Consider the following 13,821-nt stretch of genomic DNA (forward strand, 5'->3'; position numbering starts at 1 on the left):
AGGCAAGTGTTTCGGGTTGACCACTGGGTGAAAACTTCTAAGGAAGTTTGGACTGGAAGTTGGAAAGATGCCTTGGAGGGGGGAAAGACACTTCTAAAACACCTTCTAAAAATTGCAGCTTTTCCGGGGATCATTTGTTAGCCATGGATTCCCAAATAGATTCATGTTTAAGGACCTGCTTAAAGTGCATCAGTTCCTACTCCAGTTATACACCCTCTTTGAAACCAGAGGCCCATAATAGGCATAGCAAAGGTTTCAAGCTTTCACCTTAGCTGTTGCAGCAGAGAAGAATGTCTCTCCCTCTGTCTTGGGCAAAATTGATGGATATGTTGCATCAAAAAAAAAAAATGATCCAAAGGCGGCAGCATAGGGAACAGATGCTTTCGACTTTAGAGATAAAAACTTGTGATGGAAAAGTCTCTAATCCTAGAAGAAACTATGCAGATGCTTAAAACCTCAGAACAAGTTTTTAAAAAAGTTTTTTATTTTTTATTTTCTTATACACAAAATTGCGCAAAATTGGAAGTTAGAGAGAATCCCATCAGAAGGTGAAGTAATAAAAAAGATTTTTAGACTGTGCGGAAATGAATAGATTAACTTTAAGAATAAAAGATAAAGAGGAATTGGTGTATTTCAAGACATGGGAAAGATTCTACGTATGGTTAGAAAAGAGACAGAAATAGAAGACAATAGATAGATAAACAATGTTAATTAATGGGCCGTGGTGGCTCAAGGCTATAAGAAGCCTGTTATTAAAACCAGCTGCCTGCAATTACTGCAGGTTCAAGCCCCACCAGGTCCAAGGTTGACTCAGCCTTCCATCCTTTATAAGGTAGGTAAAATGAGAACCCAGATTGTTGGGGGGGCAATAAGTTGACTTTGTAAATATACAAATAGAATGAGACTATTGCCTTACACACTGTAAGCCGCCCTGAGTCTTCGGAGAAGGGCGGGATATAAATGTAAACAAAAAAAAAATGGAAATTAAATGAGAGAAATGACAATGAAGAAATAGAAACCCAGACATCGCCAGAGTAAATGGAAAAAGGGAATGTGGGGGGAGAAGAGAAGTTTATAAATATAAATGTACAATTATGAAATGAGAGATTGGATAAAATAGAAAAGAAACTGAAAAGAAAGTATATAATATCAGAAGATTGAAGTTGCTCGGTTACCAAACAAGGGAAATATCATACAATAAAGAAGAAAGAAAGAAGAGAGGGATAGAGGGTAAAATAGAGGAGGTGAAGGAGAGAGGGATGGAGGGAAGGAGAAGGAGAGGAAAATAAGTTAGGAGTTAAGAGCAGTAGACAAGGTGAGAAAGGAGAGAAAGAGTAGAGGAGTGGAGGAGAGGAGAGGAGAGGAAAGGGAAGTAGGTATGAGGAAGGTGAGGAGGAGGAAGAAGGTAGGAAAGGAGAAGAAGGAGGGAGAGAAAAGAGGAGAAGAAGGCTTGTTGTAAAACGGAGGGAAAGAAAGGGTAGAAGAGCAACTCCAAATGCAATTAAAATGTTTTATTTTTGTGCTTTCTTTAGAGAGAATATGTATGATTATCTATGAATAAGAAAATGTACATTTACAGTATGTGTCTAAGAAAAAGTTAATTGTCAGATTCAGTATCAAGGAAACTTAAAGGGGTTGCTAAATGACATATATGTAAATATTAAAAGCGAAGGAAAAAAGACATGAGCAGAGTGATTTGAATCAATACAATGAAGGGTTGCTCTGGGACATGAAATATCCAAGTTAACACAAGGAAATCTCTTACATGCAACAAATTTGAAGAAATTGATTGCTTTGCAGTTGTGTGTCATACTCAAAAGCTGAGAAAAATTACAAAGCACAGTGATTCCCAATCAGTTTATTTGCTCATAAATTTTTCATGCCATCCCAATTATCACAACTCCGGGTATTTTACTAAAAAAGTCTGAAGAACCAATGACAATAAAGCCAAAACCCCAACATCCCCCTGGTGGTCTCTTCTGGCATTTCATCTACCAGAGAGACCCTTGGGATTGATGCACAATCCAATCATAAGGGGCATTGGAGCAATCCACTCAAGACATTTGTTACATGCCCACTCCAGTCAGTGACAAGAAACACTGGCAAACTACCTATCAGCTTTCTGCGATGAACTTAAGCTCCTTCTGGAATTCAAAAGTGTGCATTGGAATGGATATGACCGAGTGGATATGTCCTACTTCCACTAGGGATAGGCAGCCAAACAACATATCATTATCTGACCAGAGCAAAGTATTAATGAAAAGGTTCTCCACATACAGATCATATCACAACTGTTCTGAGACAAAAGCCAGGCCTAATGAGCTCCAGGGTGTTTTGCTCTAAGTGAGCTGGGTCAAGTGATAGTTGCCAAGATAGCCATGAACTCTATGGCCTATGCTCCATTTTCCCCCATTTCCCACACTTTCCATAACAATCTTGATTGATTTCTCCCGCTCTCGGTTCCCTCATGGATTCAATTACATACACAACACCCAAGCCAACACCCAAGTCATATATATCTCGGAGAAGTAAATCTTCCCTAAACATACATGCCAAATAGCAGCAAAAACATTCTGACAGGATGCAAGAAAAAAAGAGACATAGCAAAAGGAAATAGGAGGTGTGATGATCCAGTAGACCAAACCTTTATAGTGACCACGAAGCAACCTTGATGCGGAGTTGAAATGGTTTTAGTGATATTCTGTTTCAATAAAGAATCTTTGAATCTCAGATGCTATTCCAGATGGTTCTCTATATTTATGGGAAAGGGTCTTCTTTATTTGTTTTTTTTTTCTCCATAAATTAAAATATTTCTTGATGACCTCAACTTCTGGAGGAAGAAAATGTGAACTGAAGAGAGTTCTGCAAAAAGTGGAATCAATTATCACAGAGGAATGAAAATCCAGAGTAGACCAGCTCTTTAATAATTCCTCTCTGGCCAAAGAGAGGATTTGCAATTACTCTCAAGTGCAGCAGATGGTTCTGCCTTGGGAAGACACCACTAGACTGCAGTCTCTGGTGGTTTTAGGCATCTGGGAGACGAGGGAATCATCATCTTGCTCAAGCCTGGTTGGCGCCTTTAAAAAGACACGAAGTTCATCTCATTTTTGGAAATTGTTTTTTATTACTTTTCACCTTTTAAAAAGCTTTGAATCAACAAGTCTGACAGCATCAGGCGAGATTCCTTCAATCGTTAGAAAAAGGGTGATTAAAAATTTGATTTTGAAAGTTGCAAATGGACTAAAAATTCAGATAATTTGAAATAAGATTTTGGAAGTAATTATAAATAACTTTTCCCAAGGCAAAATGCTTTTGTTTTGATTTTTAAAAAAGATAATAAGACACTTAAAACTGGATACAAAAGGGAACTAGAGAGAACTAAAGATTACAATTTTAAAAAGAAAATGAAAACTCAATTTACAATTACAGAATGAAGGAAAATATTCTAACTTTGAACATACTGAAATATATTTTTAAGACCTTGGTGGTCTCTGAGCTTAGTGGCTTGTTTGCATTGATGATATTACTTAGTCAGGTTATCTGAGTTTGGCTGTTTTCTTGCAGATGAGATAATAGCCACATTCAGAGACCGCAAGGACTCCACAGTTCAACTATGAGCTACAAATATTCTCCTCTAATGCATGTTTTGAACAGTAATGTCAATAGTGACATCTGCTTCTTTGGAGAGACTATGTCTAAAATAATGCCTCTTTTATTCTATCCCATAGCACTAGAAAAAACCTAGAAATCTGAGTGATCCCTAAGGGGGAGCAAAACCAACCCACATATTTGGCCTCATCTAGAATATTTTCTGAAGCTTACTGAAGATATAGATAAGGTGAACACAAGGAGTTATATTGTTCCTATGCACATGCTTGAAGAATTTAATTCTCTAAAAAGGCTATTTATGACAATCCACAATGCATCACCACTATTTAGTGGCCAATTCCTATCATAAGCCATTAATTCATATACTTTTCATATATTTTTCTTCGTAGGAGAACATCTAAGAAAATCCCATTATATCAGAGTGATCCAAGCAAAGAGAAATTACATCTCATAAAAAAAGTGTGGTGACAGAAATAACAGATCAAGCAGAAAATGGGAAAAACTCCCCACTTCCTTCTCACTTGATTGGGCAGAAATGGGAAATTATCTAGAATTGTGTGAAAATATCAGTTGAATAATTGCTCAAGGAGATATGTCCTTGTTGCTCTTTGAATCCAGTACATTAATGGACTATATTATTCCATTTTCTGGATTCTGGATACCTTATCTGAAATGTTGTTAACAAACAAGAGGATTTCATAATCCAAAAGGTGTTTCAAGTATTGCTGTGCAGTTCAAATAAGTTTAAATCTGTTTTGCAATGCCTTCATCTAAGGATAAGCACCACCCACACCGTAAGACCGTGAATAAAATTCCTAGGGAGGAGATAGAAAACCAAGGCAAGGTTGGAAGTGATTTAGCATAAGGGGCAGTCTGAATATTCAATAGAAATACTAGCTGAATTTCTCCTAAGCACAATAGCTTGAAATACATGTTTATATCATTCCAGTTTGCAGATTTCATTCTAATTGTTACTGAAAACTGCTTCTGAAAGGAAATGGCTTGGATTGGACTTGTTTTATTATTATTGCTATTCATTCTTACAGTTTTATTCCTTTTCAAAATGGGTAGTTCCCAGAGTAACAGCTCCCAAAAGCTTCCACCTGGACCCAGGACCATACCCGTTTTGGGAAATCTGCACATAATGGATTTCAAGAGGCCTTTTAAGACAATGATAAAGGTAAACCTGATGATTAACAACTATGAATGTTCTTTGACGAAGTGTATTGATGTTGATATAAAAGTTTAGCAATTTATCAGGTTATCCAGTTAACGGGAATAAGATTGATATGCTCCCTGTTGGTTCTAAGGAGTCTATGGAAATATATAAAAATGACATTAACTTGGTGTTTGCATTTGTTTATATATGCTGCAAGGATTATACAAACAAAAATATATATTAATAGGATTTTTTAAATTATTTATCTGAAACTTGAAAGGGTGATTAAAAATTGCCTATGACTATGTAGAGGAAGGAAAATGTAAAAATCTTACATTGATATCTGTATTAATATAATAATCCATACATTAACATATTTTAATAACATATATTCTTAGTGAAATGCTCATTTTCAAAAACTTGGCTGTTATTTCCTGCTCCAGAGAATTTTTCCAAAATACTGAGTGAAAACATAATTTTGAACCTTACCACAGGATTTTAATTCCTGCTTAAATCAAAGAATTAAAGGTTTTCCACCCCCACCAAGGATTTGCAGTCTGCTTTAAAATTTTGAAGGTTTTACAAAGATGTATGAAATATTTATTAAAATAATAATAACTGTCAGTATTTTTAAAATAACTGCACTAGATTCCTTTAAATTCTGATATATTATATTGTTTATAAAAATGAATTCAAAGCTGTTGCATTTATATAGAAGGAGATGAGATTGTTGCTATTATGCACATTAATCTATCACATATCAGACTGACAAAAGGAGAGAATATGTGATAAATGGTGTCATTACAGACTGCCTTAAAAAAATCCTTCATCCATTGATAATATCAGTTCATTGCTGAACATGTGAGGTAATTTAAAGTTCCCATTTCTACAGCATAAATGGAGACGTTAGTAAATAGGATCACTAGGAAGGAATGAGTAGGAAACATTATGTTTCAAGAAAGAAGCAAATATATTGATAAAGTACTCCATGTCTTTTTTAAGTGAATCCCCGTTTTTCTTGTAAATAGCTAATTCTTCCAAACCGTTTGGATTTGAAGACCCTCTATCAGCTCTGCCCTGTCTTTTAGAATTAAAGAAATACGCTAGCAACCTTCAGTAACAATAAAAGATAGTAGAGAGGGTTCTGCAGCAGCTGAGGAAAATAACATACCACATCAAGTCCAACATAAATGATTAATAATGTAATTAAAATGTGGTACTTGAAGAACAACTCTGTAGCTTCAAAGTCAGACTTTCCCTGCTTTAGGTGGCGATGGTGTCAGTCTCTTCCTGTCACTTTAGGAAAGATTACAAAGCACCAGAAGTTTCCTGATTTTTAGACAGAATGGATCTGGGAATAACTGCTGGCATTTTATTTTATAGGCATTTCTTAAAACTGTTTCATTTTCTTGAGATGTTAACGTTTATGCACAGCTGAGTGGTCAATGTGCCATGTTGTGTGGTGTGGATCAAGAATGGTGCTGCATGGAGGGATAGAAATTAATATATTAGAAATTGTTGAACTTCTGTTTGAACTTCCAGCACTTTTGGAAGTGAGATCTGTGACCTCTGTGGGTCCGTTCCAAGCTCATTAGAAGCCCCCAACAAAGTGGCTAAGCAAAGGAAGACCACCTTGCAGGTTGAGGGGAGCTGCATCTCCCCTCCCTGACTCACAAAACCCCCTCATCCAAAGACTAGGAGCAGCGGCAGTTAAAATGGCTCCTATGAAGCCAGGGAACATCCAGCAACCATAAGTTTCTGCAGGAGCAGAGAAATGGTGAATGGTGAGTCACCAGAGATTTACAGCTGAAGTCGGACAATTTGTTACAGCGGTGTGTAACTATTATGAAAAAGCATATTGAAAATTAAAAGACGTAAATATTTGTTTAAAAAGAAAATGAAAACTCAATTTACAATTACAGAATGAAGGAAAATATTCTAACTTTGAATATACTGAAATATATTTTTAAGTCCTTGGTAGTCTCGAGCTTAGTGGCTTGTTTGCACTGATGATATTACTTAATCAGGTTATCCGAGTTTGGCTGTTTTCTTGCAGATGAGATAATAGCCAAATTCAGAGACCGCAAGGACTCCACAGTTCAACTATGAGCTACAAATATTCTCCTCTAATGCATGTTTTGAACAGTAATGTCAATAGTGACATCTGCTTCTTTGGAGAGACTATGTCTAAAATAATGCCTCTTTTATTCTATCCCATAGCACTAGAAAAACCTAGAAATCTGAGTGATCCCTAAGGGGAGCAAAACCAACCACATATTTGGCCTCATCTAGAATATTTTCTGAAGCTTACTGAAGATATAGATAAGGTGAACACAAGGAGTTATATTGTTCCTATGCACATGCTTGAAGAATTTAATTCTCTAAAAAGGCTATTTATGACAATCCACAATGCATCACCACTATTTAGTGGCTAATTCCTATCATAAGCCATTAATTCATATACTTTTCATATATTTTTCTTCGTAGGAGAACATCTAAGAAAATCCCATTATATCAGAGTGATCCAAGCAAAGAGAAATTACATCTCAGAAAAAAGTGTGGTGACAGAAATAACAGATCAAGCAGAAAATGGAAAAAACTCCCCACTTCCTTCTCACTTGATTGGGCAGAAATGGGAAATTATCTAGAATTGTGTGAAAATATTAGCTGAATAATTGCTCAAGGAGATACGTCCCTGTTGCTCTCTGAATCTAGTACATTAACGAACTAAATTATTCCATTTTCTGGATTCTGGATACCTTATCCAAAATGTTGTTAACAAACAAGAGGATTTCATAATCCAAAAGGTGTTTCAAATATTGGATTACTGTGCAGTTCAAATAAATTTAAACCCGTTTTGCAATGCCTTTATCTAAGGATAAGCACTACTCACACCGTAAGACAGTGAATGATAAACAGTCAAATATAAATCAAATTCCTAGGGAGGAGATAGAAAACCAAGGCAAGGTTGGAAGTGATTTAGCATAAGGGGCAGTCTGAATATTCAATAGAAATACTAGCTGAGTTTCTCCTAAGTGCAATAGCTTGAAATACATATTTATATCATTCCAGTTTGCAGATTTCATTCTAATTGTTACTGAAAACTGCTTCTGAAAGGAAATGGCTTGGATTGGACTTGTTTTATTATTATTGCTATTCATTTTTACAGTTTTATTTCTTTTCAAAATGGGTAATTCCCAGAGTAACAGCTCCCAAAAGCTTCCACCTGGACCCAGGACCATACCCGTTTTGGGAAATCTGCACATAATGGATTTCAAGAGGCCTTTTAAGACAATGATAAAGGTAAACCTGATGATTAACAACTATGAATGTTCTTTGCCAAAGTATATTGATCTTGATATAAAAATTTAGCAATTTATCAGGTTATCCCGTTAACTGGAATAAGATTGATATGCTCCCTGTTGGTTCTAAGGAGTCTATGGAAATGTATAAAAATGACATTAACTTGGTGTTTGCATTTGTTTATATATGCTGCAAGGATTATACAAACAAAAATATTTGTTAATAGGATTTTTCTAATTGTTTATCTGAAACTTGAAAGGGTGGTTAAAATTGCCTATGACTATGTAGAGGAAGGAAAATGTAAAAATCTTACATTGATATCTGTATTAATATAATAATCCATACATTAACATATTTTAATAACATATATTCTTAGTGAAATGTTCATTGTTCAAAAACTTCGGCTGTTATTTCCTGCTCCAGAGAATTTTTCCAAAACAGCTGAGTGAAAAACATAATTCTGAACCTTACTCACAGGATTTTAATTCCAACTTAAATATGGCAAAGTTCAAAGAATTAAAGGTTTTCCCACCCCCCACCAAGGATTTGCAGCCAGCTTTAAAATTTTGAAGGTTTTACAAAGGCGTATGAAATATTTATAAAAAAAATAACAACTTTCAGTATTTTTAAAATAACTACACTAGATTCCTTTAAATTCTGATATATTATATTTAAAATGAATTCAAAACTGTTGCATTTATATAGAAGGAGATGAGGTTGTTGCTATTATGCACATTAATCTATCACATATCAGACTGACAAAATGAGAGAATATGTGATAAATGGTGTCATTACAGACTGCCTTAAAAAAATCCTTCATCCATTGATAATATCAGTTCATTGCTGAACATGTGAGGTAATTTAAAGTTCCCATTTCTACAGCATAAATGGAGACGTTAGTAAATAGGATCACTAGGAAGGAATGAGTAGGAAACATTATGTTTCAAGAAAGAAGCAAATATATTGATAAAGTACTCCATGTCTTTTTTAAGTGAATCCCCGTTTTTCTTGTAAATAGCTAATTCTTCCAAACCGTTTGGATTTGAAGACCCTCTATCAGCTCTGCCCTGTCTTTTAGAATTAAAGAAATACGCTAGCAACCTTCAGTAACAATAAAAGATAGTAGAGAGGGTTCTGCAGCAGCTGAGGAAAATAACATACCACATCAAGTCCAACATAAATGATTAATAATGTAATTAAAATGTGGTACTTGAAGAACAACTCTGTAGCTTCAAAGTCAGACTTTCCCTGCTTTAGGTGGCGATGGTGTCAGTCTCTTCCTGTCACTTTAGGAAAGATTACAAAGCACCAGAAGTTTCCTGATTTTTAGACAGAATGGATCTGGGAATAACTGCTGGCATTTTATTTTATAGGCATTTCTTAAAACTGTTTCATTTTCTTGAGATGTTAACGTTTATGCACAGCTGAGTGGTCAATGTGCCATGTTGTGTGGTGTGGATCAAGAATGGTGCTGCATGGAGGGATAGAAATTAATATATTAGAAATTGTTGAACTTCTGTTTGAACTTCCAGCACTTTTGGAAGTGAGATCTGTGACCTCTGTGGGTCCGTTCCAAGCTCATTAGAAGCCCCCAACAAAGTGGCTAAGCAAAGGAAGACCACCTTGCAGGTTGAGGGGAGCTGCATCTCCCCTCCCTGACTCACAAAACCCCCTCATCCAAAGACTAGGAGCAGCGGCAGTTAAAATGGCTCCTATGAAGCCAGGGAACATCCAGCAACCATAAGTTTCTGCAGGAGCAGAGAAATGGTGAATGGTGAGTCACCAGAGATTTACAGCTGAAGTCGGACAATTTGTTACAGCGGTGTGTAACTATTATGAAAAAGCATATTGAAAATTAAAAGACGTAAATATTTGTTTAAAAAGAAAATTAAGTTAGGGTTAGCCTAATATCCAAGCGAAATGTTGGAGGTGTGATTGTGATGACGCTACATATTTTCATATTTGGTGGACTTGCAAGAAAATTAAGGCCTTTTGGATAAGAATTTGGTGGATTATTCAAAATGTACTGAAGAAGAAGATAAAGTTCCTGCCACAATTTTTCCTTTTGGGAATTATAACGGATTGTACAGGGATTGAGACTAAACTGATTCTGAATTTAATAACAGCAGCAAGACTGTTGATTGGACAATACTGGAAGAAAGAAGAGGTACCTACAATAGAAGAATGGATACTGAAAGTCATTAATTTGGCTGAGATGGCTAAAATCTCAGCTTTTTTAAAAGACAATATGCAGGAAAGATATTTAATTGAATGGAAAAAATGGATTGATTATCTACAAAACAGATATCAGATTAAGAAATATCAGATTGCCTTTGAATAATTAGGAAGTTATTTTATGTAATGGGGAGGGGGTTGGGAGATGAAAAGCTTTGGATGAGGTTAATTGGATTGGAAGGGAAAATTTTATTCTATGTTTGGTTTATGTATAACAATACCTTGTGATTGACCCGGGAAGGGGGGGGGGAAGGGAGGGGGAAGGGGGTTTTCTGGGAGGAGGGGGAAAAGGGAAATGTTTTTGTTTTTTAAAAACTTTTTCAATTAAAAAAAAAAAGAAAAAAGAAAATTAAGTTGGAAATGGAATCCTCCAAACAAAAGGCATGATATTAAGAAGGCATATTAAGATGCTGGAACTATAAACCTACTTTTTCTTCAAATAATTTGCCATAAGTAATGGAATTATAAGTTAAATTAAGCAGGAGAAATAAATTGGACTTGTCAAAATAAAAGCAGAGCAGCAGCAGAGTCAAAATAAAATGTGGCTCTGGTGGCTCAGATTGCTAAGGCAGTCTGTTATTAACACAGCTGCTTGCAATTACTGCAGGTTCAAGTCCCACCAGGCCCAAGGTTGACTCAGCCTTCCATCCTTTATAAGGTAGGTAAAATGAGGACCCAGATTGTTGGGGGCAATAAGTTGACTTTGTATATAATATACAAATGGATGAAGACTATTGCTTAACATAGTGTAAGCCGCCCTGAGTCTTCGGAGAAGGGCGGGATATAAATGCAAATAAAAAAAAAAAGCAGAGAGGCAGCAGAGTGAAGTAAAGAGCGCCATCTTCTGATGATAGTGAATTTTTGCAACTTGGGAGTAAATATTGAAATTAAGGGAAATAACTGTTGAACTATATATATTTACCTTCTAACCACTGGAGACTGGAATATTAAAAAAGAATTTGTGTCTGGGGACCCTTAAATACTATTGAATATACAAAAATGACTTGAGAAGTGGAGGATCCCTGAAGTAACTAACTGATTTGATTGAACATTGATGAGACATTTCAATTTGACTTGGAGGTTTGGTTTCTGAACTGACAATTGTGGAGACTCAAACGAAATGGAGTTACAGATTCAAAACATTAAGGACATTAAGGATCTTATCCTGGAACTACACAAGGACATGGTGGAAATATTTGATCGTATAGATAGTAGACAGGAAAATTGTATACAAGAGACAAGGAGCAAAGACCAGGACAAGAAGGAAAGAATGGACTCATCAGCTGGAACAGAAGGGGAATTACCATGTTTCCCTGAAAATAAGACCTTGTGTTATATTTTTTGAACCCTGAAATAAGTCCTTGGCCTTATTGCCCTGCGCTCAAAAGCCCGATTGTGCTTATTATCAGGGGATGTCTTATTTTTAAACATATATTTAAACATGGTAGAACTGAGAAACCAGCAAAAAGAAAATAACAAGGAGGAGACACTATTAAAATTAATAAGAACTGAGGAATTAAAACGGGGAAAACATTTTAAAAGGTTTTAAAACGAAATGGGAGGAACGGGAAGAGGTTTGGAGGGAAACGATAGGATTTATAGCAGAAAGCTTTCAAATTAAACAGTGGGAAAAACAGAGCAAGGAGAAAAAAATCAAATTATGGATTCAGAATATAAACTTCGAAGTAAATGGAATAAAAGACTTAAGAAGTTTAGAATGGAAGGGTGTAAAGCAATGTATCACAAAGTCAAATAAGTTCAAACATGAAAAATAGACACAAAGAATGGAAATGGTGGTAAGCTGTTTATTTATTTATTTGATTTTTGATTTTGATTTATTTATTTGATTTTTATACCGCCCTTCTCCTGAAGGACTCAGGGCGGTGTACAGGCAGAATAAAACAAACAATACAAAATACAATTAAAATGCAATTTAAAAAACTTATTTAAATTAGCCTGAAAATGTAAAATTTTTTACACTAAATAACCCCATTTAAAATTAATAAAATTTGACATTTAAAATTCAATTCAAGCCAACCCCGCGCGAATAAAAAGGTGTGTCTTCAGTTCACGGCGGAAAGTCCGAAGGTCAGGTATTTGGCGTAAGCCTGGGGGAAGCTCGTTCCAGAGTGTGGGAGCCCCCACAGAGAAGGCCCTTCCCCTGGGGGCCGCCAGCCGACATTGTTTGGCGGACGGCACCCTGAAAAGTCCCTCTCTGTGAGAGCGTACGGGTCGGTGGGAGGCATGTGGTAGCAGCAGGCGGTCCCGTAAGTACCCAGGCCCTAAGCCATGGAGCGCTTTAAAGGTAGTAACCAAAACCTTAAAGTGCACTCGGAAGGCCACAGGTAGCCAGTGCAGTCTGCGCTGGAGCGGTGTTATATGGGCAGCTGCATTCTGGACTAACTGAAGCCTCCGAGTGCACTTCAGGGGGAGCCCCAGAGAGCATTACAATAATCCAAGCGAGAGGTAACGAGCGCATGAGTGACTGTGCACAAGGCATCCCGATCAAGGAAGGGGCGCAACTGCCGAACCAGGCGGACCTGGTGGAAGGCCCTCCTGGAGACGGCCGTCAAATGATCTTCAAACGACAGCCGATCATCCAGGAGGACACCTAAGTTGCGCACCCTGTCCTTTGGGGCCAATAACTCGCCTCCAACAGTCAACCGTGGCTGCAGTTGACTGAATCGGGGTGCCGGCATCCACAGCCACTCCGTCTTGGAGGGATTAAGCTTGAGCCTGTTTCTCCCCATCCAGACCCGTACGGCTTCCAAACACCAGGACAGCACTTCAACAACTTCATTGGGGTGGCCCGGGGTGGAAAAGTACAGCTGGGTGTCATCAGCGTACTGTTGGTATCTCACCCCGAAGCCACTGATGATCTCACCCAACGGCTTCATGTAGATGTTGAACAGCAGGGGCGAGAGAATCGACCCCTGCGGGACCCCACAAGTGAGTCACCTTGCGGCCGACCTCTGCCCCCCTGTCAACACCGTCTGCGACCGGTCGGAGAGATAGGAGGAGAACCACCGATGCACGGTGCCTCCCACTCCCAATCCCCCCAACCGGCGCAGCAAGATACCATGGTCGATGGTATCAAAAGCCGCTGAGAGGTCTAATAGGACCAGGGCAGAGGAATAACCCCTGTCCCTGGCCCGCCAGAGATCATCCACCAATGCGACCAAAGCTGTATCCGTGCTGTATCCGGGTCGAAAGCCGGACTGGAACGGGTCTAGATAGACGGCTTCATCCAGGTATTGGGGTAGCTGTCGCGCCACAGCACTCTTTACAACCTTCGCAACGAAGCGAAGGTTGGAGACTGGACAATAGTTACCCAAAATAGCTGGGTCCAGGGAGGGCTTCTTGAGGAGGGGTCTCACCACCGCCTCTTTCAAGGCGGCAGGGAAAACCCCTTCCAGCAAAGAAGCGTTGATAATCCTCTGGAGCCAGCCTCGTGTCACCTCCTGAGTGGCCAGTACCAGCCAGGAAGGACACGGGTCCAGTAAACATGTCGTGGC

The 13,821-nt window shown here is 37.8% G+C and overlaps 1 protein-coding gene across 2 annotated transcripts in view; it reads left to right on the forward strand.

Moving 5' to 3' along the window:
* Positions 1–4,419: 4,419 nt before the first annotated feature.
* Positions 4,420–13,821, forward strand: part of LOC131198468 (cytochrome P450 2K1-like) — a 31,099-nt gene continuing 21,697 nt past the window's right edge. Inside the window, exon 1 of one of the 2 annotated variants that reach the window (XM_058183155.1) lies at positions 4,420–4,789. In XM_058183155.1, the coding sequence (XP_058039138.1) occupies positions 4,607–4,789 (183 nt within the window). In that variant the 5' untranslated portion in view covers positions 4,420–4,606. Of the gene's footprint in view, positions 4,790–7,828; positions 8,072–13,821 lie in introns of those variants that run through there. The other variant, XM_058183146.1, reaches the window with a different exon arrangement.

Source organism: Ahaetulla prasina, chromosome 1 (assembly GCF_028640845.1).
Source record: "Ahaetulla prasina isolate Xishuangbanna chromosome 1, ASM2864084v1, whole genome shotgun sequence".
Lineage (NCBI taxonomy): Eukaryota > Metazoa > Chordata > Lepidosauria > Squamata > Colubridae > Ahaetulla > Ahaetulla prasina.